Source organism: Engraulis encrasicolus, chromosome 13, assembly GCF_034702125.1.
Source record: "Engraulis encrasicolus isolate BLACKSEA-1 chromosome 13, IST_EnEncr_1.0, whole genome shotgun sequence".
NCBI classification, from domain to species: Eukaryota; Metazoa; Chordata; class Actinopteri; order Clupeiformes; family Engraulidae; genus Engraulis; species Engraulis encrasicolus.
In genome coordinates, this window is record NC_085869.1 from 18,413,146 (window position 1) to 18,439,935 (window position 26,790).

Below are 26,790 nucleotides of genomic sequence, written 5' to 3' on the forward strand. Positions count from 1 at the left end.
TCTTTTTAAACATTATTATACAACACGAGCTTTGGAATCACCTTGAAGTAAGTTTTAAAGCTACTTAAATATCATGGTTACCATAGCAACAACATCCGACGCATTGCTCATCTTGGATACACATCCCTAAGCAGCCTTTGCCATTGGATACATGCTCTGGGGATGTCACTGAGGCAACCGAATCATAAGGGGTTTGACACACAAACGGAAATCCAGCCCTTGACTTTGTACTGGCTGTTGTAGTGTTGAGTCCGTAGATTCGTGGGCGAGGTTTCTGGCGACTGGATGCGGCCATTGGGCTATTTACAGATCCGTTAAATGGGGAGAAAGACGTCTCTTTCTCGTCGCTACGGAAGCCGACAGGACAGCGGCTGGTTGCGCGGCGGCGGTGGGTCTCCACCCGAGAGTATGGCGGCCAGGAATGCTTTGCTGTGCGAATAAGATCCAGCGAGAGATGAGAGACGATGAAAGGAATCAAAGGGGTGAAACTTGTTACATCAAAACGTTGATATTCTTGTAATATAGCAGTATTTCATCGGATTACGCACGCGTCTCTTGGAGGAAAAACGGGGTCTTTCCAGGTTTGCCATCTAATGCCCTCGCTGGAGTAGCAAGTTTTGTTTTTTTATGATGCTTAACAGTGGCTACCGAAACAGATGAAAAGGCACAAGTTATTCCCTGCTGATTCGCTTTGTTCTACCTTGACGCGTGAGACAATTGCAGGCAGCATAACTAGAATAATCTTCAATATCTAGGCTGCCTCGATTTTTTTTACAATGAAGCCCATCTATGTGCACCCACGTCTTTGTGCTCTGGCTGTTTATTTCTCATAGCTAAGCAGTGGTGGTAAACGGGGTAGCCATAGTCTTTACATACCCGCAAGAATGGGCCGGGGTCTGTAGCCCGATTGGCAGTGTTTGTGCGCGGATTTATTTTTGAAAATATTTCAATGCCGAGTGGCAAGTGATCGCATCGGACAGTATTTTTGCTTTATCCGCTAAAGAGGGGCGAGATGCGCGAGTACAAAGTGGTGGTCCTCGGGAGCGGTGGGGTCGGGAAATCCGCCCTCACGGTGCAGTTCGTCACCGGGACGTTCATTGAAAAGTACGACCCCACAATAGAGGATTTTTACCGTAAAGAAATCGAGGTGGATTCATCCCCCTCGGTCCTGGAGATTCTGGACACGGCTGGCACGGAGCAGTTTGCGTCTATGCGGGATCTCTACATCAAGAACGGCCAAGGCTTCATTCTGGTGTACAGTCTCGTCAACCAACAGAGTTTTCAAGACATAAAACCTATGCGAGATCAGATCATCAGAGTAAAAAGGTGAGAATGATGGCTGTGGTAGTACAGTCTATTCGTTGTTGTTTATTATGGGTAAATGTATGGGCCTACTGGAGAGGCAGTGCAGTGTATGTTGCAGGTAAATTGCCATAGATTGCTGAGCATTGCTTCACATAACCTAGGCTAATGAACCCTCTACTACTCCACTAGGACTAAAATAGGCCACCCTATTTGTATATATTTCAGAACAGGTTGGTAACCCTGTGCCAGCCTTGGATTGCAGTTACTCCTGCATGTAGCCTACCATTGCCGGCTGTGCTTTTAAATGTCCTAGTGGTACAAGGCTCTTTTTTTTAGTAACCAGGCCTTTTGGCCATTATGAAAATCAAAATGTTAACTGACCATCCTGGAAGTTCAACAGCAATAACTGATCTGATGTGGGTGCAACACGGATCCATCTCTCTGTCCACACCACTGAACCCCTCACCTGTTGGAGTATGCCTACCTAGATGGAGGGCAAAGTTATCATTATGTGTGTGTGTCCATGGACGTTGTTTATGGGGTGGACAGTGTGGACATGTTCATACCATTTTTGAGGTCATTTTGAGTCTCCCCACTACTCTTCACAGATATAGAGCAGGGCTACCCACCCAACCTATTCCAACTTGGGGCCCACTTGGAATTTTTATAGATATTTTTTTTGTCTTTTTCAACTTTATTGATGACAGGACTGTATGAGAGGCGGACAGGAAGCGAATGGGGAGAGAGAGACGGGGAGGGGTCTGCAATGACCCGGGCCGGGAATCAAACCTGGGTCGTCCGCATGGCAGACGAGTGCCCTTCCATTTGGCCATGGCAGGGTCTCACTTGGAATTTTTACACATGTCCAGGGCCCTCTTCTGACCTGATATACAAGACAAAACACACAAACAAATATTATTATGATTTTTAGACAATTATTTTAAGGCCCACTAGGAATACCTTTAAGGCCCACACAGTTTGAGAACCACTGATATAGACTGAAAACATTAACTCCTGCCCATTTGTACACACCACTTTCCAAACCTACTTCATGGTGTGTGTGTGTGTGTGTATGCACATCTAATTGAGCGGCCGCTGTCTTAGCTTTTTGCACTCTTATGGTCAAACTGTCATTTCATGGACAGTTCCATCTACAGTAGGCCCAAACCATATGTTACCCTGTCTGTGTATGACCGGCCCCGTCTCCTCCTGTCCTGTCTATCCCAAAGTGTTTGGCTGACTAGGCACTTTTCACAGCTCTTTTTATTTGAATGTGGCTGCATATGGGTGGCCCGGTAGTGATGTGTAGATATGGAGGTCCATGGAGCTTACGTTAAGAAGCTTCCATACGAGTACACTGCAGCAGCCGAGAGAGAGAGAGAGAGAGAGAGAGAGAGAGAGAGAGAGAGAGAGAGAGAGAGAGAGAGAGAGCACCCTTAGTGCAGGGGTTCCTAAACTTACTACCCCCCCACCCCCCATATATACCGGTAGATTCCAGCCAAGGCCCCCCTTACATGTGTCGTGCAACACTATTCTCTCTGTGCATCCCCTTTCACAATCATACTGTATGCCTGTGTCAAGACCCTATACGGATATATAAAGTAACAATAATGGTAGTAATGTTCAGAAATTCAATCCATTATAATGCAGTTCTGAATTAATGGGTATATTGTTCAGCTTATTTTTGTTTATTCTGGTGTATAGGCTATTAATCACTCAATTTTTTTTTTTGCTATACTTTTAATTTTGACTAACAACGGAACCTTTAGCACCCCTTCGCAGCCCCACCCAGGGGTCCTGTCTCCCCCCAGCTTTGAAAACCATTGCCTTAGTGCAGTGCGTGCCCTGCAGAAGGAGGGACACTTTTGGTAACACATCCTGGAATAGGGCTATAGCTATACAGGGTTTGGAATGGCTACATTTGGAGGAGGGGTAGGGTTAAAAAAAAAAAAAAAAAAAACGAAGCCCATAGACAAGCAGATCCTTGCAGAGGAAGAGCTAGGTGATCTTTCAATCAAATAATTATCACATGGTATGTGGAAAGAGCATAACTTACACCTTATGCAAGTCATTTCATCAGACCTTTTGATATTAGGTTAGTGCCTGCACAAGGTGAGTTTTGGCATGATGATGGGACTTTTTTTTATAGCTGGCAGGAAGCAATCTGTATCTGATGCACATGGACGCCTTGACATCTGTAAAATGATCCACTGCCAAATCAGGACGCACCCATGTGGTTCAGGCAGAGGGGATATGTAACCCTCACTGCCACAGTCCTATGAATATAATTATTAAATATATAATATAATATAATAATCAGTTTATATATAACATTTCTATTTAATCATTTGTATATTAAGAAGATAAACCCAATTCTGGCCTGGTAGCGCAGCACTGACGACAGATTTATTCATTTATTCCTTCAGCAGGCCGTGGTTGGGTTCATAGGCCAAGGTGTCATGGTGGTGGGTAGGCTAGTTGGACTGGCTTTAGAAGGATCTGCTTTTGTCATTACCCCATACATCAGCCAGTGTCGTTACCCTAGAGACTTTATGTCCCCCAACATGGTCCAAGCCACAGTCTAACAAATGCATCTGATGATGAATAACTTAGAACTTGGCTGTTCCCTGTGTAGCAGTAAGATAGCCCTGCTAGTAAGAAGGGAATCTGGTTCTAATAGACATGTATTGTGATCACCACCACATGTAGCCCTGTCTTGGAAAATATCAAATGAGGTGTCACCAGTTCTCACTCAGCAGTTTCACAGAGCCAGGTTACTGTGTGTGTACTCTGTGGTCGAGGGTTTGTGTAGTGTGCCAGTGTTGGTTTTGCGTGGGGCTTAAGCGTAGTTTACTTTTGAACCGCTGTTCGCTTTTCCCACAAAACTGCTACACGGCCCACGGGCTGGCTCGCATTCTCACCTTGGGCTTTGGTTTTGTGTACTGTAAGCGTACTCTGGCATTTTGTCTTTGTGTGGCTATAGCCCAGGCAATCCTGCTGTGCTGTGTGCCTCCTTTGTATTATGGGCCCACCGCAGTTTTACGGCCTGTTGTTACCGTGGGTGGCACTAATGGCGGGAAGACAAAGGAGAGGAATGGAAGTGGTTAACTCATTCAATAAATTCTGCTGAAAGACTGAGGGCCTCTTTTTCCCATTACTGACACTGCAGGTTGCCTCCTGCCTACCTACAGTACCTCCACATGTGTGCACACAGGCATGTCCCCATCACCACCATTACCACCACCACTACCACTACCACCCTCCTATCCCAAGCTAAGGGCTGCATACCAGTCAGACCAGCCCAGGGGGGTATACTAAGAAGCTGGTTCAGTAGTAAACAAGGTTAAGTACAGTACAAGTACAGTTAAGTTAAGTACAGTACCTCCACATGTGTGCACACAGGCATGTCACCATCACCACCACTACCACCACTCCCACCCTCCTATCCCAAGCTAAGGGCTGCATATCAGTTAAGGTCTGGTCAGACCAGCCCACCCAGGTGGGTACACTAAGAAGCTGGTTGAGTAGTAAACAAGGTTAAGTCCTACCTACAGGACCTCCATATGTGTGCGCAGCACAGGCATGACACCATCACCACCACTACCACTACTACCTTCCTATCCCAAGCTAAGGGCTGCATACCAGTTAAGGTCTGGTCAGACCAGCCCAGGGGGGTATACTAAGAAGCTGGTTCAGTAGTAAGCTTAAACCAGGTTAATGGCTCATTCTTTTGAAACTCGGCTGTCGGATGTTCTGCCAACAACCGTTGTAAATGTTCCATTGCAATAGTTGGGGACAATACACATCTCTGAAAGCAGCAATGATAAACGACCTCGGCGTGTACACACCGAGCTGCTCCGAGTTTGTGTTTCGGAACCCTTAGTACCCATTCTATTGCACTTTCCTGAGGCATAGGCTGGGGTTCCCGTCAGCAGAGTTTCAAAAGAATGCACCAGAAATACACCAGTACTTCCACATGTGTGCACCAGAGATTCTTTAAGTATATAGAGATATGCCAATTAGAGGTGCTCCGATCACCATTTTTTTGGCCCGATCACCGATACCGATCACCAAAAATCTTTATCTGCCGATTACCGATCATTGCCGATCACAAAAATGATTTCCTATTTTTTAATAGCCTATTAATTATCCTTATTGAATACCATTTCTGCCCATAAACCAATCAATCTTAATTTGCACATGTCTATTATTAGGCTATTATTATTATTATTATTATTATTATTATTATTATTATTATCTTTCAGACTAGTGTTGGTAATACAGTCTACAGTATTAATCAATGTATAAGTTATTGCATAGAATAACTAAACTATTTAAGATTGAATTGAAACTGAAACATTACATCAAATAGTCTTCCACATACGAGAAAAAAACAACCTGTCGCTTTAAATGAGCAGCCTCGTGAGGAGAGCCCCCTCTCTCTGTCACCGTCCACACTTGCAGTGCTCCACTACCGTTCTGAATCTCTCTCTCAAGTTTTAACCACATCTGTCGCCGTTTGGTGTTTCAGCGACTATCAAACTAATCGACTGACTGCCAATTACAACTTTGAAAACAATAATTGACATGTTTGTGCTGACAACGTGAAGTTGTCGCGTGCTGACCGAGGCAACTACACAGGTTATAACGTAAAATGGCTCACTGGCGAGTACTCAATCGCAAATTACATTGACAGGTAAACGGCGCATGGATCGGGAAATCATATCATTGTTGATGCAGATATGGTTATGAATGGTGGAAATGAAGGGGGGAATGGCGAAAAGTTATAGTCAAGCAAAGATGCCCAATTCTTTTGGTGCAGTTGCAGCTGTGCAGCGCCAGCGCCTATGCAGCGCCAGGTGTAAAGGCAAATGGTTGCGCGAGGAATTTAATATCTCTCGATCGGTTTTTTGATCGGCATGTTTTTCCGATCACCGATCAGGCTATTTTTGGCCATTATCGGCCGGTCATGATCGGCTGCCGAGCAATCGGAGCACCTCTAGTGCCAATGTAATAGGGTGGTATGGGCACCTAACATGACCAGGTTCCGGTCTGCCTAAAGGGACGTGTCATAATACTCCTAGCATTGAATAGAACAGTCCCTAGGTCTGCCTAAAGGGGGATTCCCCCCCCCCCCCCCATCCCCCTTTCAATAATAGAACCCGGAAACAATGGGCCAATGGAACCTCTCTCTCTCTCTATTCTCTCTGTGTGCACAGACATGTCACCACTCCCAACACTCCCATCTTGATAATCCTGTCATGCTAAGGCAAGGGTGGGGAACCTAGTATGTCTCGAGGGCCGTTTGCGGCCCTTGAGGTCGTTTTTTCCGGCCCTCGATATTGTTTTAATGTTATGCAGGTTCACATGAAATATGACATATTTTGTAAAGGAATCTTGGAAAATACATTTGCAATATTTTCAGGGGACCTAGGGAAAGTGGGCTCTGTATTAGAGACGGCTGCCTTCATTGTAGGCCTTAAGTGCAAGAGGAAATCTTGGTTTGTGTTCATAGTACGGCCCTCTGAGAACTTTTCCGGCCCTCAGATGAAAGTGGCCCCTCGAATGAAACCGATTCCCCACCCCTGTGCTAGGGGCTGCATAGCAGTTCAGGTCTGGCCAGCCCAGCCCAGGTCTGAAGTGTCCATCAGCAAGCCAACTGCTACAGACACATATTCAAATTCAAAGTCTTTATCAGAGGATAGCCCCTTGAGATGAACATCTTGTTTTTGAGAGAGTCCTCAAATTAGACATAGCACATACATATATCCACAAACACTGAAGCTCTTCCTCACTACCAGCAAATGCAATACCACATTTCCCATCTCTAGCCAAAAAAAGATGTACATTATTATTTTTAAGTAGCCTTTGTAATGGACTACTATGAGACTGTTTTAGATAGGCCTACAAGATGCCACTCTCATGTGAAAGCATAGGAAAGATATAGGCTACTACAACCAAAACTGGTGATAAGCCTACATCCACAAGCTAGAGCTGAGCCAGAACCTTAGTCAGACTCCCTCTATATACGTCATAGAGGCTCTCCCAGCGAGAAGCACAATATTTCAGAAGTAGCTTTCAAATGATACATTTTCATATTTTTAAAATAAAAGTGTTTAGAGACAATCAATCACATGACTCAAAATCGACCATGGAGCGTGCCTACACATTTCTTGGGTGAATTATCATTGTGTGCTATGGTATCTGTATGTTGCAGCACCACATATACTGTAGTCATATCAACAGGAACAATGCAGAAAGCAGAGCAGATGTTGCCTACAACAGTGACGTTTGAAATGTTGTGTCTCTGTACAGTAGTGATATGTTAGACTCAGCCATGGGCAATCACTAAGAAGATTCATTACAATAGTACGAACTCCAAACCTTGTTGTGCTACTACAGGCATCTTGATGATGAATGCTTCTACCTGACAGAAGAGTTTTGCTGATTACAATTAGCTGATTATGGGAACCATTGGTTAAAAAAAAAGACAAGGTGTTTGATTGTGGATTTGGAAGCAGAATAAGTAAGCACGAAAGCACCAAGTAAAAATTCTAATCGTATACTTAATTAGCAGGGCTGTAACGATACACTCGACTCACAATTCGATTCATATCACGATTTTTGACCTACGGTTCGATACACCACACAATTTCACATTTTCCAATATTATAAAATAAAATTATGAATACTTTGATAGTTTATAGGAACAATATGATACAATAGGATATAATATATTTTTTAAGTTTACATGTAATAATGATGATGATTTGAAGCTTGGAAGCACTATCACTTCACATCATTTGATTTTTTTCTGGACTGATGGGTAACAAAACTTTGAAAGGGCGTATCACGATACTGCCTCCTTGTATCACGATACAGTATCATGACTCTTTGTATCACGATTTCTCGGTTCGATACAATATCGTTACAGCCCTATTAATTAGTAAAGGCTTTATGCACATACATGTAGCTTAGGATCTATGTCGCTGACACTGTCAAAATAAGTTATTGGTAAGTAGAAGACTGGTCTGTGGATAGTTGCACTACACTTTTAATGATCTCAAATTTGTCTGTCTGTCAAAACTCTTCTGGCATCTTAGGAAAAGCTCTGTCTATTGCTTTAGGGGCTTTTTAGGCCTTTATTTGATGGACAGTGTGAGGTTGTGAATGGAAGAGAGAGATGGGGAGAGGATCGGGAAATGACCTCGGGACGGATTCGAACCCAGGTCCCCAGCGTACCAGTCAATTCCCTTACCTGTTAGAGCCATGGCCGTGCCCCCTAATGGTATGACTTTTATTAGGTTTTCCACAAGAGCTGTCAGGGTATGAAGCCTAGTGCTGGGAAAGAGGAGTCACAACTTGGCCTTGTTTGTTTCCTGGCTGAAAGCATGTTATGTGAGGGGGACCCTGTGTTTACACAGTAAATGTTATGTTTGATGGTGTGTATGCGATGCGTGTGTGTATTTGTGCGTGCGTACGTGTGTATTTGTGCGTGCGTGTGTGCGCGCGCGTGTGTCTGTGTGTGTGTGCGTGCGTGTGTTTGAGTGTGCGTGTGTTGCAGAGCGGGAAAGGCTTTTGGGTTCACGTATCCGCTCACTTACCTCATTAGCCACTGTGAAGCGGTTTACAGAGATGCAAAACGGATGCTTGAAGGAATCCAACAGTAGTGTTTAAGGATGACATTTAAAGTTTAGCAACTGCTTTTTCCCAAGCCCCAAATGCTCATTAGGGTGTTGCTGTTGGCAGGGCCGCTGACCGGTTTTGCCGGGCCCGGGACAAAGTCATCTGAAATGGACCCCGTTCCAATACATACAATGTAATGAGGACCCAATATTGGGCCCAGTCTCTCCCTGGGCCTGGGACAACAGACCCCTTTGTCGTCCGTCCCCCCCCCGTCAGCTTCCCTGGTTGTTGGCTCTGGTGCTGGTCTTAGATCTAGTAGACAGTTTCCTCTGACCTTTTGGAAAAGAAGGGAAGTGTGCAAACTTCTTTCCGTATTGTGCCTCCTCAGGATGGGGTTAAATGTAGACATAGAATGAGAAGCACTTTGATCACTGAAGGTTTTTCTTTTGGCTTTTATTTCCTTTTTATATTCATGAGAGGACCGTTGAGTGAGACAGGAAGCAAGTGGGGGCAGAGGGAGATGGGGAAAGGATCGTCAAATGACGCCGGCCGGAATCGAACCCGGGTCGACTCGCCGGTGTAGCAGTGCAGTGCCCAGCCGTGTGAGCCATGGCTGGGCCCACTGATGAAGATCTGATGCTGAACAAATCTTAGGGCAAAGCACTAGTGGTGTCAACAATCAACAATGATCGATTTGGGCCCCACCGTGGCCTAGCGGTAGGGCACTCGTCTACTGTGCGGCCGACCCGGGTTCGATTCCCGGCCCGGGTCCTTTGCCAGCCCTTCCCCATCTCTCTCTCCCAACTCGCTTCCTGTCACTATCTTCACTGTACATTCATAAATAAAGTCAAAAAGACCAAAAACATATCTTTTTAAAAAAACAATGATCGATTTGGGGATGCAATCCAATGCGGGGCATGGATGATCCAGAATTGATCCGGCAAGTTTCAGAATCGATCCGGCAATTTTCTTAAGTTTCAATTACTTCCATGGATATTTCGGGAGCAAATGAATGTTAAATTAAATAAAAGCACTTCAAAACATTGCAAGACTGATACAGAAAACAGTCAATAAATTGTTGCTCAGTATCTGACTACTTGTATTGCCTCATCATGACTGATTAAACATTTGCTTTGCTTTCAGTAGAAATGTAATGCATTGTAGAATGGAATCGGATCGTATAGAATCGAAACGAACCGCTACCTCCGGAATCGTGATCGAATCGTGATCGAATGAGATCGTGAGGGCAGTGCCGATCCACACCACTACAAAGTACCCATCCTTAAAAGGCAAGGCAATATTGGTTCAGCACCTACAATTGAATCTAGGCCAGGGGTGCTACATGCCTAGCCTGATTATTATCAACTAGACCTAGAGCATAACAATTTACGGTTCCCAAACGGCATGGTTGACCCGCTTCTCAAGTTTGCTGCTGGTTGACTGGTGTCAGACAAAGTGGGTGTAGTTTCCTATTTTTCGGGAGATCAGACATGATATTTGCATTGCTCTCGGCCTGACTAGAAGCAATGCAGAAGGTGTTGCGTTATTAGGAGGGTGTGGCCTGGCTACTACATGCCAGTTCAGGGGCCACATGCAGTCAATTTGACCTCAGGTGGGCCGGACTAGTAACGGAATGGAAAAATATTTAGCATTTCTGCTTCATATCGGAATCTCCAAGCTTGTCAATTATCTCGAGGTGGATCCCAGCAGATAGCATTGACTATTTGACTAGTAGCATTGATTGGCGAGCAAAAAAGGCAAATTCGTTCTCTCTAGTATTGAAAAGCTGAAATCTCAGACACCTGCAGCACCTTTGTAATGGGCTAGAAATGTACTTCTTATTTGACATTCTTAGTTGTTGTTTTTTTTTTCTTTAAAAGTCTAGAGCTGTGTTAAACCATCTGGAGGGCCGCATCTGGCCCCCGGGCCTCGTGTTTGACACCCCTAATCTGGGCCAGCCTTTTAAAACATCTGACCCAGTTTTAGGTGTGATGTTTCTAATATCTCACAGGTTCTCCTGCCCTGATCAGCCACAAGACTTGAGTTCCATGCCAAGCAGCACATCTGCGTACCCTCACACACACACACACACACACACACACACACACACACACACACACACACACACACACACACACACACACACACACACACACACACACACACACACACACACACACACACACACAGAAAGCAGCTCAGCATCCCAGACACACACACACACACACCTTATTGATGAACTTTCCTCGTGGTGACAGCCTGTGGCTTGTGCAGCTGTCAGCCCCGGCTGTGCTGTGCCTCTCTTCTCTCTCCCTCCCTCCCTCCACGTCCACAGCCAGCCAGTGCGGCCGTCCAGCAGCAGGGTCAGGGGTGCTAGTTTGCCTTACACGCGCCCCGTAGCCCTCCTGTCACGCCGCATCAGCATCCGGCCACACCGTGCTGCTCAGGGGTGCATTTCTGGAAAGCGTAGTTGCTAACTATGTTAGCTACTTTGTTGGTTGCAATGCAATTTCCCATTGGCAACTACCGAAGTTGCTAACTGGCTAACAACTACGCTTTCCAGAAATGCGGCCCTGCTCTGTGCTGTGCCACGTCACGGCTGGTTATTAGTCGAGGTGATGGGACGGCTCCAGATGATGAAGTGCTGCTGCCAACTGCTCCGCTGCTGCAGGGCTCATCAGGCCTCCGCTCCTCCTCCACTCCGCTCCGCTCAGGCAAGGCAAGGTTAGCACTGCACAGGTGACACTTCCTGTCAGACCCCACTCTCTGGACGCGGTGACTGCAGAGCCAACGGGGCAGAAAGATGGAAATGGAGACGGGGAGAGAGAAAGGGTGCAAGAGGGATAGAGACGAAGAGAGAAAGGGTGCAAGAGATGGAGAGAGAAAGGGTGCGAGAGATGGAGACAGAAGGAAAGGGTGCAAGAGACTGAGAGAGAAAGGGTGCAAGAGAGATTGAACTGGAGAGAGCCATGACTGATGAAACGCAGGAGAAAGGCGCCTTATTACTTTCTGCATGTAATCCCATTGGAGATATTGGAGCAGCTTCCAGCGATCGCTCCCACTAATGGAGAATGGATGTGAGATTCTCACTGCTGCTCATTTTTAATCCCTCAAGTGTGCCCTCCATACTTGTCATTTACCACAACTGTACTCTTCTCAATAGACACAATGGATTTATGCCTACTGTAGTCTGGAAGTGGCTGGGGTTCCAAATGAAAAATACATCAGTGGATTTCATATTTCCACTGTTTATAGACTATTGAACTCATAATGGCTTCAGGATTTAATTTGAATTACCTATTACAAATTTCAAGTCGTCTGGAAGAAGTGCACAAAGCACATTTGTTTTAGTCTCTGCTTGGTTGCCTCTGTTAAAGACTGCCTGAAGTTAGCGTTTTATTCTCAGGATCTGCAGAAAGCAATGCATTTTCAAATCTCTTTCATTGGTTTCCTACGTCTTTAATGTTATTTTGCCTGCTCAAAGGTGTGGAGGATTGCTTGTGCAAAATTCACCTCAGGAAAAGGTTGAAGAAAACCACAAGGGCTGGACATTGCAGACATCCGTCGCATTGCTCAAAAGACTATAATTGAAATGATTGCATGACAAGTGTGATGGACTTGCTTCATATCAGAGCAGGATAAATTAGATTCTCAAAGTGTGCTTTCCATAGAGACGCATGATTATATGAAAAGAAAAGGGCACACTCTGCCTTGGTTCTCCTAATTGCCACAGGAAGCTTGCCGAAAAACAAACCAGAAGGTGTAATTTAGGCTTCGTCTTTCATATTTATTTCTCTTTTGAAAAAACATAATTAAATAGTTCTGTGTTTTTGAAGTGCTCATGTTCATCTTGAAGCAGTATTGGTTTGCAAAGCCTGCCCTGATTGTATGCATGATTGTCTCTTTGATCGAGAGAACCTCAGAGAGCACAGGATCTCTGTTTGTCTCTCAAGACCTAGAATAGTATCTGAGGTTTCACAGGAAACAAGAAGGAGGAAGTGGTTTCCTCCAACAGCCCCCCAGGCTACTGATAGAGAATGTGGGGGGTATTGTTAAGAGACGGATGGACGAGGGAGAGGAAGATTGTGTCAGGCTGTTGTCTGTTTTTATCATTTAACCACTCCAGTCGTCTCTTGCTAGCAAGCCAAATCACACCGTGCCTGTCATTCAGTAAGCCTCTTTGCTGAGCTAGTAGGTAAGGAGTCAGACTTCAAGAACTTGCTAAAGCTTAAGTTGTACAGCTTCAAAAGCAGAGAGGCAGATTTGGCTGGCGAGCCGTGGAGATTACTACAGCAGATAAAGTCATTGGTTATTTCATTTTGCAGAGCTTTTTGGGGCTGATTTATTGTCCGATGACAGAGTCATATCCTCAGACTCTTTCCAAAAGTGCTGTGGATGCAGCCTGGTTCTGGCAGTAGTGGGCAGGATTTGGAGAAGTGGCCATTTGACACACCTCCAGTAGTCGATTCTTAATCACCTTAAATGCTGCAACTGTAGATCATACACAGCGTACAGTAGGGGCTACGAGCGCTGGCTGGTGTGGGGCATTACACTTACAGTCAGCCAGGCCTGCAATGGTCATCAGGCATACTGTACAGGGCATTTTACTGGTGGGACCACTGTGCTGAGGGGCTGATGCTGTTGTTTGATTGTCGTTGGTTCTATTTTTTTCCCTTAAAGGGGTATGCCACTATTTTGGGGCTTAATACAGTTAAAATTGTTGGCCAGGGTTTACATAGGTGGTAAAGTGTCTTATTTTTCATGTAAGCCGTTGTCTTGTTTTAAGACAAGTTAAAAGAGGGAGCATGTCGCTAAGCTAGTGAAAGTCAATGGATCCGTGTAGCATGTAGCAATATAAACCCCAGCCAACGATTTTAACTGTATTAAGCCCCAAAATAGTGGCATACCCCTTTAAAGACTGATTTAGATTTAGATTTAGATTGGGCAGCTCATTTGTCCATTTTTAATATGGGAAAAAGACTGCCCCAATCATAATATTGTGGAAGACATAAGGGCTGTGTCGAGGCCTGGTCTACGGCATAAATGCCCGGGGCCGTTATTTGGTCCCGGTTCAGGCTTGCAGCCAGCTGAGATCACGACGCCTTGCTGCTGTAGCCTCAGCTGGTCATGTATTATACAGCAAACCGCTCACCTCCCTCCACTCCCACTCTGCTGTCTGTCTGGTCTGAAACGGTCACTGAAGAGACAAGTCACATTGGAGAATCTGATGAAGACTTGTGTTGAAGTCGAAATGGATTCCAGCCATGAAATAATAATTTAAAAATAAAACATAAAAAAAGGATTTAATCCGTGTGGACTCTGAACTCTGAAAACTATAGTCAGCCATTGTCCTGCACCTCTTCCTGGGATGTGCACACAATCTTCACCATCAACCAAAAAAGTTCTTAAATGTATTATTTGAATGTAACACCGGCCTGTGATTTGGCGCAACTTCAGACATCTCTGAGGGGACTTTGAGGTACATACAGTATGTTGGGTCCTTTCACCAGCACGTAAAAAAAAACTCTTCAAATGGATCGTGATGCACTAACTGGAAGGGAAAAAAGCTCTCTGCATCAGCACAGTATTGTCACCGATTGCACAGACTGCTCACGCTGCAGTACTCTAAATCCTGGTGTATGTGTGTGTGTGTCTGCGTCTGCGTGTGTGTGTACATGTGTATGTGTGCGTTCATGTGTGTGTGTGCGTGTGTGTCTGCGTCTGCGTGTGTGTGCGCGTGCGTGTGTGTCTGCGCGTACATGTGGGTGTGTGTGTGTGTTTCTTTCCTCCATCCCCACATCCCTTCTGTCTGGAGCTCCAGTGCGTTACTACTGTGGCTACTAGCATCTCATCCCGGTCCAGCCCGGCACGACAGCCCCTGCCCCCCCCCACCCCCTTCAGCTATATCAGTTGGTGCGTCATCCATTATATATAAGGTGTGTCTAGAAGAGGAGCTGTGCTGTGGGTATTGGCAGGCCCTGTTGTGTTGTGTTGTGCTGCCATGTAGGCGTCCTGTCCTGTCCTGTCGCGGTGCGGTGCGGTGCGGTGAGCAATGTGTATGTTTGCGTAACAGTATTTGTCTGTATATGCACGTGTAGGAGTGGTGTGTGTGTGTGTAGGAGTGTCTCTGTATTTTTTTGCCAGTTAAGCGTGGGTGAATAGGCAGGCAGGGCGCTGGTGTTTTTTGGTGCGTGCAGAGGTGCAGAGTCAGAGAAGTGAGGGGCTGGGGAGTACAGTAGGTTGGAGGGGAGGGGGGGGTGTTGAGTTTATAACAGGAGTTGAAATCTCCTCAGTGGGGGCTGGGTGGGTTGAAGGAGGGGGGAGGGCTATTGGTGGTGGTGGTGGTGGTGGCAGGGCTGGACTGGACTGGTGGAGAAATAGGGCCCAGGCACTTTTGGCTTAAAGGGGCCCCCTCATAATTTGAACTGACTCACCAGTGGGCCCCGCACCCTCGTGGGCCCCCATTTTCAGAAATGTTAAAAAATAAATTAAAAATATATATATGGAAAAGGGGGCCCATAAGGGTGCGGGGCCCACTGGAAAATGCCCGCTATGCCAGATGGGCAGTCCAGCCCTGGGTGGTGGCTGTGGGCCTCTATCTTCAGAAAAGGCCTGGCACGCTCCCGTTGAGCCTTGACACCTTCTGTGCTAAACCCTCCCAGTGCTAGCTAGCTATCCATGACAGCCAGCCGTTACCGGCCCCACACAGACACACACGCACACACACACACAGACACACACACAGACACACACACAGACACACACACAGACACACACACAGACACACACACAGACACACACACAGACACACACACACACACAGACACACACGCACACACACACCTCCCAGAGATTGCAGGTTTCCCTCCTCTGTTATTATGTCTATTTTTAGTGGCTCTCCTCCGACGCTGCCAGATTGCAGTGCTCGTGCGTTTCCAGGCGGCGCTCGCTCGCTCGCTCGGCGCTCCACTGGCCTCGTCCTCCCTGGTTGATTCCAGAGCCCCACAGCGTCCCGCTTCTCTTCTCTCCTCTCTGCTCCACTCTTCCCCTCCAGAGGGGGAAGCACCAGCCACCTGGCATCTCCCTCCATGATACTCACACAGTATTGTCTCTGGGTGAGAAAGGGGGTATAGGGAGAGAGGGAAGGAGGATGGAGAGAAGGGAAGGAGGAGGGAGGGAGAGAGATGGACTGCGGAGGGAAACTTTTTATATTTTGTGCTCCCTGAGGGGAAAAGCCATGTTAACTATTCAATTCATGGCTAAGGCAAAGATATTTGGGTGTGTGGACTTCCGAGAGAAACTTTTTATGTTCTCTCAGTTCAGACCCTTGGGGCAAAGCAATATTAGCTGTCCAGTTCACGGTTCATTACGGCCAACAAAGTGCAAGTGGCTTTGCATTTTTATATCTGTGAAAACGGTAAAAAGTGAAGTCGTTTCTTTTTCCTTGTGAGAGGCAGACATCCATTGCAAACATTTTTTTAAAGGGTTTTGTCACAAGCTCATCAGTGTTAAGACATCCTATTCATGCATTTTTAAGTATTTTCTGTGGTTTTTTACCTTTATTCTTGACTGGACAGTGGAGGACAGACAGGAAATGAGTGGAAAAGAGAGACAGGGAGGGATCTGCAAATGACCCGGGCCGGAATCGAACCCGGATAGCCAGCGTTGGGCCACGTCAGGGCCCTTATTCATTAGGGCTGTAACGATATTGGATTGAACCGAGAAATCGTGATACTCAGAGTCACAATACTGTATCGTGATGTAAGGAGGAAGTATCTTGATTCGCCCTTTCAAAGTTTTGTTATCCTTCATTCCAAAAAACAACCATAGGATATGATGTGATATTGCTTCCAAGCTTCAAATGAGATGCATTTCAGAAATCGTAGGGAGTATCGAACCGTAGGTCAAAAATTGTGGTACGAACCGAATCGTGAGTTGAGTGTATCGTTACAGCCCTATTATTCATGCATTTTTCATGTACCATCCACACCCCCGATCAGCACAGCCACACTCTTCCACACATATTCAATACATAAATACATATAATAGAATACTGTGTACAATGTTATGTTATATGGCATCAAATAGACAATATAATACATAAAACACAAATATTGTAAAAACACAAATTCCGTCATTATATGTTCTCGCATGTACTCATGCCTCCTCATGTAAACATACAAACATATAATGGATGCAGTGTAGCCCACACTATCATACAGGCAAGCAGACCCGTACATAACACTCATCCAGAGATGCTATAGTACACTGACTCCAGTCCTCAACACTTACTTAAAAACACACACACACAGGCACGCCCATTAACCCACTGCCATACTTGAGCACATTCTGTATGTCTCCGCATAGATGAACATCACGATTGGCCCTCGGGCAGAGCTGATGGAAGGAAGGAATGAAGGGCCCATGATGACCGAGTAGCTCACAGAGAGAGAGAGAGATAGAGATACAGAAAGAGAGATGGAGAGATAGAGAAAGAGAGAGGTAGCCTGTAATCTGAAGACATGTGGCACAAATACTGGCTCATATGGGGCTCTCGGCCCACCCAGAGACTGACTGTGTGTGTGTGTGTGTGTGTGTGTGTGTGTGTGTGTGTGTGTGTGTGTGTGTGTGTGTGTGTGTGTGTGTGTGTGTGTGTGTGTGTGTGTGTGTGTGTGTGTGTGTGTGTGTGTGTGTGTGTGTGTGTGTGTGTGGTTTGTCACATGTTGATTTTCACCATGCATGCTGTTCAGAATAGACCGCCACAGCCTGTGGTACAGTAGGGCAACATGCAAGCCTCATATGCCCCAAATAAAGGCCAGTAAGGCGTTGGCCAACATGTTGAATGGGGGGTGTCGTCGCCACAGCGCCTGGGCAGCAGCACCCCTCTCCCCCTCTCCTCTCCCATCCTGTCCTCATCTCACCACTGTATACTTACTGAAGGCTCACCCTAAAAAAAGAGGAAAAAGACAGCAGAAAAAGCCCATTCTGCATACTATTACTGTAAGCTTGTGCCCACAGTGAAGTAGCACTCTGGACCATAACCGCCGAAATGAAAATACAGTACTGCTTAGTCTGATCCCTTTTTTCCCGTCTGGTGTGGGTCAATGTATGCTTGATCAGCATAAATGATGCCATGTGCTGTGAAATTGTGTTTGCATTGCGACCAATTTTTTGTTGCCATTGTTGCGCAGTAAAATGTATTGGTGCAGACTCAACATACAGTGTGCTGTGCCACTCGTCTCTATTTAAAAGATTATTGATTGACTTGTTGTGCTATTGATTGATTTGCAGCTGTGGGTTATGTATCAAGAAACCATTTGTAAAAAAAAAAAGGCCCATTAGTCCGACCACGCATGTTAAAACTATGCCCAAACCAAAACAACTCCTAACCCTAACCTTCAGTAAAGGCATGTCTTTGCGCATGTATTCTTTGTCTGAAAACACGTGCCCACACGTACCCCAATAGCCTGAGCATTGCGCACATCTATCGGACTAGTGAGATGTCAGACTAATGGGCCATCCCAATGGGCCAACCCCACTAGTAGCAACACACCGTTCAGTATCCCTCTGCATTATATCCACATCTTAAGCTCCATAAGGCAGCACATGTGTAGAAAGAAACCCACCATACGGGACATTACTCGACTCCATTTGAAATATTATTGATCCACCAGATCCACCAGATTTGCAGCTGTAGGTAATGTTCAGAGACGCCCAATAGCCGTTTTCATACTAGCAACACACCTGTCAGGGTCCCTCTGCAGCAGTCGTCTGTCACGGTTAGCAAGTGTGGCTATTCTTATCGCAGGGCCTACGCTACGGCGTAGCTCTAAAGCAGCAAGTGATTGTGAAATGCTTGCTGGACGCTCACTTTAAGACGGTGAAAGGAAGCTGGTTATTCGGTGTGACTAGAAACTGTCTCCGCTTGCCTTTGTTTGTATGCAGCAATTCTGTAATTGTACTGCTTTAAGTGTCAGGTGTTGCTGCAGCTGCACTTGCACTTGCACTTGCACAAGTTGCGTGTTTTCTGCTTTGCTTGCTCTCTCCCTTTCTCTCTCTCTCACTCTCACTCTCACTCTCACTCTCACTCTCTCTCTCTCTCTCTCTCTCTCTCACACTCTCACTCACTCTCTCACTCTCACTCTCACTCTCACTCTCACTCTCTCTCACACCCACATACACACACACTCTTATTTTCCCTCTTTTCATCCCTTAGTTTGCCTTATCTCTTTTTTCCCTCCTTTCACATAACAGTTAATAATTTAATGGCATGAATATTTCATGCGTGAAAGGCTAACCTTTTGAAAGTAGTAATGATGGCGTGTGCCCAGAGGTGGTGGAGAGAATCGTCTCTTGTGATGTTGTCAATAACGTGCAGAGAGGAGCCGCTTGCTTCCTTCAGCCCATGCTGTGGCCAAGTCATTTTCTTGCCACAGTCGGGGCCGGATTAATGCACAGGATAGATATGGCTGCGGCCTAGGGGACCCCACCTGCCAGCATCTATATAATTGGAGAAATGTAACAAGTTGCTGTATTGATAACTTAGTCTGCCGAGTTTTAATAACACTGTTTTTGGGTTGGAAATATGATGCTGCTAATTCTATTATGGAATTGGCCTTCTGTGCGAGCCTTCAGCAACCTGTAGCCAAGGGGCCCCAGGTCTTCTTGATCCGGCCCTGCCTGGCCGCTGCAAAAAAAAATTGGACGCTGACTGTTGATCGGCATGAATATTGTGCCGTCATTACTCTTTCTTGCATGAAGATCATGTGGGATTGTAAAGCACCTTCAACACGTACATGAAGTATTTGATGAATCAAAGTCATCATGAGGGCTTGACTATCCATGGTTTGACCTAAGACCTTTCAAAAGAAGATATTGTTTAAGTAATTCAAATAGATGAAAAGTCCTAAATATAGCATATTCAACAGCACATTCAACACTACATTAAGTGTTAATGAAGCTTGAGGAAACACTGTGAATGCTTTGACTTTCACCTTTCAAAACGCAATATTCTGTATATGGAGGCATGTGTTCTTATTTTTCATTGCAAAATATGAGAACCCCATGGGTTTGTGTGGATTTGTGAGTGAGAAGTGCTTGCTTTAAGTGTTGTTTGCTTCGGTGGAAGTGGATAGAGCTGATATCGATGTGTCGTGCGTGCCTTACTATTGGCACCATGCCTGTTGCTGTGATGAGCGGAGCGGCGTTGAATACAAAATTGGGTGTTTGCGAAGTGCCAGCGAGGGGTGCAGATGCAAACAGCCAAATTAACCCTCCGTCAGTGCGTACAGGAATAGACCTCCCATAACCCCACAGGGCGGAGGAGGCTCCTGCATGGAACAGGGCCTGTTTTTAGATTGCCGCTCGCTCTCACTCTCACGTCCTACGCGTCTTGTTTCAAGTGTCCTGGGGTTGTAGATGGTTTCCACATTACACAACATGACTAAGAGCCAGTGATGTAACAACGCAGGGTCCGCACTCGTACTGTACGATCGGTAGCTCTATCTCTTCCAGTTGGTGCCATCCTCCACACTACTGTACTCTACGCCTCTTGAGTTTCCGAGCGCTGTAGACAGGGAAGCCGAGAGGTGGGGACAAACAGATCAGTTGTCCTGGGCCCAGGGAGAGAGGGGTGCTTAGAATTGGGTCCTCATTACATTCTTAGAATTGGGTGGGAGGGTCCTTTGTGATGCCTTTCTCCTAAGCTCAGCCAAAGCTGTTAGCAACCCTGGCTTCAGATTAAGACATTTTTTTCCTTTCCTCCTCCTCCTCCTCCTCCTCAGGGGATACTGCACCATTAGCCTACTGTACGACCACTTCCTGTTAGCTAGTGGGTGTCATGATGCACTACTTCCTTACTTGAAGGCAATTGGCCTGATAAGTCCATTTGATGTCTTCATTATGACAGATAGATAGTGTTAGCTTATTTCTCTTGCAAGCTGTTGTATTCTCGTCTATTTATGTTCTTTATGACTTACCTGACTCTTGCCATCTGATATGCTCTCCGCGTGACGTAGCCGAACGCAGCCAGATGATGTAAATCAGGTTACTTTATGACACCTTCACACCCTACATTTGCAATGTGGTTCTTCTAGTTGTTTGATGCATTTCATGTCAAATCATGTGTCAGCTTATGTATGAAATTAACAGATGGGACGTGTGAAGCACACCACAGCTGTCCGTATCTGCCCCACACGTAGTGTATGAATAAACAATGGGCCTTATGTCTTAGAATATCAAGCAACGATACAGCTCCTGGTTGGTTTTTAGTTGAAAAAGGTATGGACCATTTACAAAAGATGGTCAAGGTTTCCAAATCGATGTATGATGTTGATGGTGTGTTCTTCTATCTTGTGTAAGCCTTTGAAAGTCCTTGTCAAACAGTGTTACAGCTCCTGGTGTGTGAACACAGTGGGGCTGTTTATAGTGCATGGTCGGGGGTGGGGGGGACTTTGGGGTCTTCCTGCACTATGTGTGTATGGTGTGTGAATGTGTATAGATAGATAGATAGATATGTGCCATTTTCAGTGCATCTGATACAATTACAAAGACATTACAGTAAACAAGAACACAATAGACAAACACAACCACACCCCCCCCCTCCCCTCCCTCTATAGGACAAGAAGACAGGTTGATAAAAAACCCAACTTAAACACAGTAAAGTGCAGTATTCAGTACCAAAGTGCAATGTGCTATTCAGTCTAAGTTACAGTTGTCTTATTAGGGGCCAAGCAGCGAAGCTGGCGAAGGCCCCTATAGAGTTAGTAGGTTTTCTTCATTGTTATTATTATTATCTAGTCACCATTCTTCTCCGACTGTAAGTCTATGGCAGCCCATAGAACCGTAGGTAGGAAAATGCTGTAAATTGGCACACACATTAGGGACAGTCTCAGCATTACCCACAGCGATGTATAGGTCCCCAGTCCCAACGCTCTAGCGCCACCAGCAGGTCAAAGTTGCAGGTGCATTTCTGCTTGTAACTTTTGAACCGCTTGGCCAATTTTCATAAACTTGGTATCCCTGGAATCCTTGAGCCAATACGAATCCAACGCACCCTATGACGTCATTTTCCGCCAGGATAGATTTCCCGCCATTTTGAATTTTGTGAAATTCAATAAAAATGCTACTACTCCCACAATTTTCGACCAATTCACCCGAAACTCGGTATATAGTATCTCGGGACTGAGCTACACATGGGGTCTCAAGGAATATTGGATATCTTTTATCGTTTAGCCGTGACAGCCAATCAAAATTGTTGTAAAAGTGGCGAAACAGGAAGTGAGGTCATATCTCAGCAACCGTTTGTCAAACTAGGCTGGGTTTTTGTACACACATAGTAGTCCATCCCAGGACCTACCACAACAAAAATCATATCCCCAGCTCAAACTCTGTAGCGCCACCAGCAGGTCAAAATTTTAGCTACATTTTTGCCTGTAGCTTTTGAACTGTACTTCCTATTTTCAAAATATTGGTACACAAGTCATCCTCACACCATGTTGCACCCAGGTATGGATTTTCGTAACGATTGAAAAAACTATCAGCTCACAGCAGCCATTCAAAATTGTGGAAAGAATGGAGGGATTTTTTCTCATCTCTCTGTCTCCTCTGCTCCCCTTGCGCACGTTCACTGACACCATTCTCGGCAGGGGGTCAAGCCCCACTGCCCCAGCCCCTGCACCCCACCCCCCACCCCCTCCTCACACACACACAGACAGACAGAGGGAGAGGGAGAGGGAGAGGGAGGGGGGAGAGGGAGAGGTAGAGGGAGAGGGAGAGGGAGAGGGACAGAGAGGGAAGAAGGGAGGGAGGGAGGGAGAGGGAGGGGGGAGAGGAAAGAATTTTGAACACCTCTTGTTGTTTGCCGGTGACAGCCAATCAAAATTGTCATAAAGGTGGCAAAACAGGAAGTGAGGTCATATCTCAGCAACCGTTAGTCAATTTCTGTTAGGATTTTTTGCACACATTCTAGTCCATCCCATGACCTCCCACAAAAAAACCAGACCCCAAGCTCTCTAGCGCCACCAACAGGTAACAGGAAGTGAGCTCATATCTCGACAGCTCTTCAACGGATTCAAACTAAACTTGGTTTACGTGATCACACTCTCGTCCAAGGAATGCACACCAACATTGGCGAGATTTGGACCAAAGGGGGCGCTGCAGTTCCTTCTGTTGCCGTGGCGGCTCTGGCAAGTTTACTGCTTGGCCCCGCATTGCTGCTTGCAGCTATATTTTAACATAGATATACTAGTAGGTATAAATGATTGGCGGGCTCTGTTTGTCTTAAATGAAGGCATCCTAAACCTCCTACCTGAGGGCAACAACTCATATGCTTGCTGTAAGGGGTGTGAGAGATCCTCACATACGGTACTTGCCTTCTTTACCACCCTTGCTTCAACAGTCATGGCCATGCTATTTAGTGGTTGGCAATCAATCTTGCTGGCCATGTTGATTATCTTATTTACAACAGACAGGGAGAAGTACCAGGCCACAGAACAGAAACATGAAATGCTCTCAACAAAAGAATGATAAACAACATATGTGTGTACGTATGTGTGTGTGTTTTGAAAGCGATTCGAGTCAACTGCACAGTTGTGATACTGCTCAATATAAATGCATGTTGTATTGTATTGTAAATCTATATTGTATGGGGTGGGGGGTTGAAGTCGAGGTAGAATGTAAATGGTCTTTGGTGAAAAATAACTGACTGGAGGTGTGTTGTCAGTTTTGTTGTTCTCCAATATGCAGGTATGAGAAGGTGCCGGTGATCCTGGTGGTCTTTAGTGAAAAATGACTGACTGGAGGTGTGTTGTGTTTTGTTGTTGTTCTCCGGCAGGTATGAGAAGGTTCCGGTGATCCTGGTGGGGAACAAGGTGGACCTGGAGAGCGAGCGGGAGGTGTCGTCGAGCGAGGGCCAGGCGCTGGCCGAGGAGTGGGGCTGCCCCTTCATGGAGACCTCGGCCAAGAGCAAAACCATGGTGGACGAACTGTTCGCCGAGATCGTGCGGCAGATGGACTACGCCGCCCAGCCGGACAAGGACGACCCCTGCTGCTCCTCTTGCAATATACAATAGCCCCGCCACACGGCCACACGCCACAGGCCACGCTCACGCCACGCTCGCGCCACGGACCTGTAACGGAGACTCAGTCATGACGAGATGAGACGGAGAAGGAAAACAAACAAACAAACAAACGCACGTACTGCTCGAGTGGTGGACAGCTTAAAAGGTGTTTCTCTTTCTCTTTGGTGCATACAAAAAAAGTCCCTCATGAAGTAATTGAAATAAAATAAAAAAACAATGGTTATGTTTATGATTCAAAGGAGGAAGACGAAATGAGACATCTTTATTAGCCATAAACCCTGAGGAACTGGACTGGACAACACAACACAAAACAGAGCACTCGCCTTATGCCATCCTGTTTTCTAGTGGTTGAGAAAATTTTGAGAAATTAGCGCAGGATCTTCAAAGTGGGTTTTTAAAGGAATCCTTTTTATGTTCAGCTGTGGTATAATTTGGTGATATTTCATTGAAACTGGTTTCATTTTAGTCGTGTGAGTGTGTGTGAGTGCGTATGTGAGTGTGTAAGCGCGTTTGTGAAGTTTGTTGACATGACCCAGTTTTTCTGTGCACTTTTTTTTTTTTTTGCTTGAGCCTCCTTTTTTTTTTTAGCTTGAGCCTTCCTCACTTTAAGTTACACAGGCACAGCGGCCGACATCTACTGCACAGCCCTCTGGGAATGAGATCCCCCCCCCCACACACACCGCACCTCTAATCTACTTGTTTTAAAACATTGATGGGTAATTGATTTGTGTACTCCCCGGTTTCTCTCACTGCGGAACTCTAGAAACCGAGCCTCCAGTCTGGAGGATGTTTTGTACTCCCCCATCACAGTCACAACCAAAGAGGCGACTTGAAAGCGCCTCAGTTCTTTCTAGTCGTTTGTTTTCTTTTTTCTTTTTCTTTCTTTTTTTCTTTTCTTATGTGTGTGTGTGAGAGAGTTTTTTTTCTTTGTAGAGAAGGGATTTTAAAAAGGATGGGTACCCATCTCTGTTACCTTGAGGATCTGTACCATGATGTCTTCACCCTCACTCTTCATCCGTGGAGATCTTGAGAGAACATGCACATTATTTTTCTCTCCCTCTCTCTATCTACATAGAGGGTGGGCTCCACACAGTGTCATAATAAAGGACTTGCTTTTCCAGTGAGTCTTTGGAACTGACTTCAGTCTGGTGTTTTGCGGAAAACTGTGTTTTTCAAGAATGCAGGACATTTTATTTTTCTCATCAAGGTGCCATCAATCGTTCTACTAGCCACTTCTGACATGTCGTTTCTGATTGGGTATTAAGATATTTTTGAGGTGCTGAGAGCTTTGTGGAGGTTCTCACTCATCCTTCATGTATGCAGAGCATTCATTACAAAACGATAGTAATAATAGTGTAATAATGACGATGCTAATAAAGAACAGTCATTAACTGTAGTGTAAATAATTTTGTATGGACGGTGCCAGCTCCTCTTGGGACACACAAGACGTTAACAAACACTCATGTGGAATTGTCATCTGTATGCATGGCTAGTGAAACAAAAAAGGACTTGAACTTTTATTTTTATTTTTTTAAAGATTTTTTTTTTTTGAGGAGGTGGAAATGCGCCATCCAAACACTGTCACGTCTGGAGCCAGGGACACTGGTCTGCTTACATACATCTGTGATGACCAGAGGGAGAACGGTGTTCCCTCCACATTGTTTATTTTAGTTTTTCCATTTTTTTTTTTAATGTGAGTATTTACTCTTTCCCTCCTCCCCCCCTCCTCCCCTCCCCCCTAAATGAATGGTGACACGGTTTCATTTGGCATCTGAACAATAAAGTGTGTTCAACACGACTCTGCAGGTTTGCTTTGCCTTTTTTTTCTCTCTCTTCCACCCCCCACCTCCGATGATGTTGCTCGAAAGGAGAAAAACGAGTTGACCTATTTTAGTGCAGGCGGGCGGAACAGTTTTGCTTTTCTCAGGGTGATTTCGCCCCGTGCATTTCCAAGTGGCGTGATTAATTTTGCATCAGACAGCAAACGCCGTGATTAGCTCTTCCCTGCCCATAGGATCAAAAGTGTTGGATGACTTTGCCTGTTTACTGGCAGGAGCAGGCGCCCACATACAAGGAAAGCATGTGAAGGGGGGTGGAGGAGGATGCCTGTACTGTGTGCTGTGCTGTGCTGTGTGTTGCGCTCAGGGGCGTAGCAGCAAATTGTGGACCCTATGTACAATCAGCTCCAATGGGCCCTACCGTGGCCTAACAGTAGGGCACTCGTCTACTATGCGGCCGACCCGGGTCCGATTCCCGGCCCGGGTCCTTTGCCAGCCCTTCCCCGTCTCTCTCGCTTCCCACTCGCTTCCTGTCACTGCCTTCACTGTACTATCATAAATGAAGTCAAAAAGACCAAAAATATATATTTAGCCATAGATCGTCATAAAGCCATACATCTCCATAAATCCGACTGTGTGGGCCCCCTATACACACAGCAGGGCCCTGGTGACTCAGTCACACTTAACCCCCCATGTACAACACCCCTGGTCGTGTGCTGCTCAAGCTAATGGCACCAGTGGTGCTGCGTTTGACTGCAGTCATGGATACTGATATTGCCAATTAGTATCCCAGCCCCCTAACAGCCTGGGGGAAGGCTCTGAGAGAGACTCATAACACTGTCAGAGGAAGACAGCTGGCCAAACACAAAACACTAACCTCGCACTGGGGGGCTGTTAATAACCATTTGTGCTGTGTTGGGTGTGCATGTCTCTCGCTCTCTTTCTCTCTGTCTCTCTCTCTGTCTCTCTCTCTCTCTCTCTCTCTCTGTTTTTTTCTCTCT

The 26,790-nt window shown here is 45.8% G+C and overlaps 1 protein-coding gene across 1 annotated transcript; it reads left to right on the forward strand.

The window, feature by feature from the left end:
• Positions 1 to 87: 87 nt before the first annotated feature.
• LOC134460790 (ras-related protein Rap-2a) lies at positions 88 to 25,782 on the forward strand. Its single transcript, XM_063213338.1, has 2 exons — positions 88 to 1,326; positions 23,765 to 25,782. The coding sequence occupies exons 1-2, from the start codon at positions 1,013 to 1,015 to the stop codon at positions 24,000 to 24,002; spliced, it is 552 nt and encodes a 183-aa protein (XP_063069408.1). The 5' UTR covers positions 88 to 1,012; the 3' UTR covers positions 24,003 to 25,782.
• Positions 25,783 to 26,790: the final 1,008 nt, after the last annotated feature.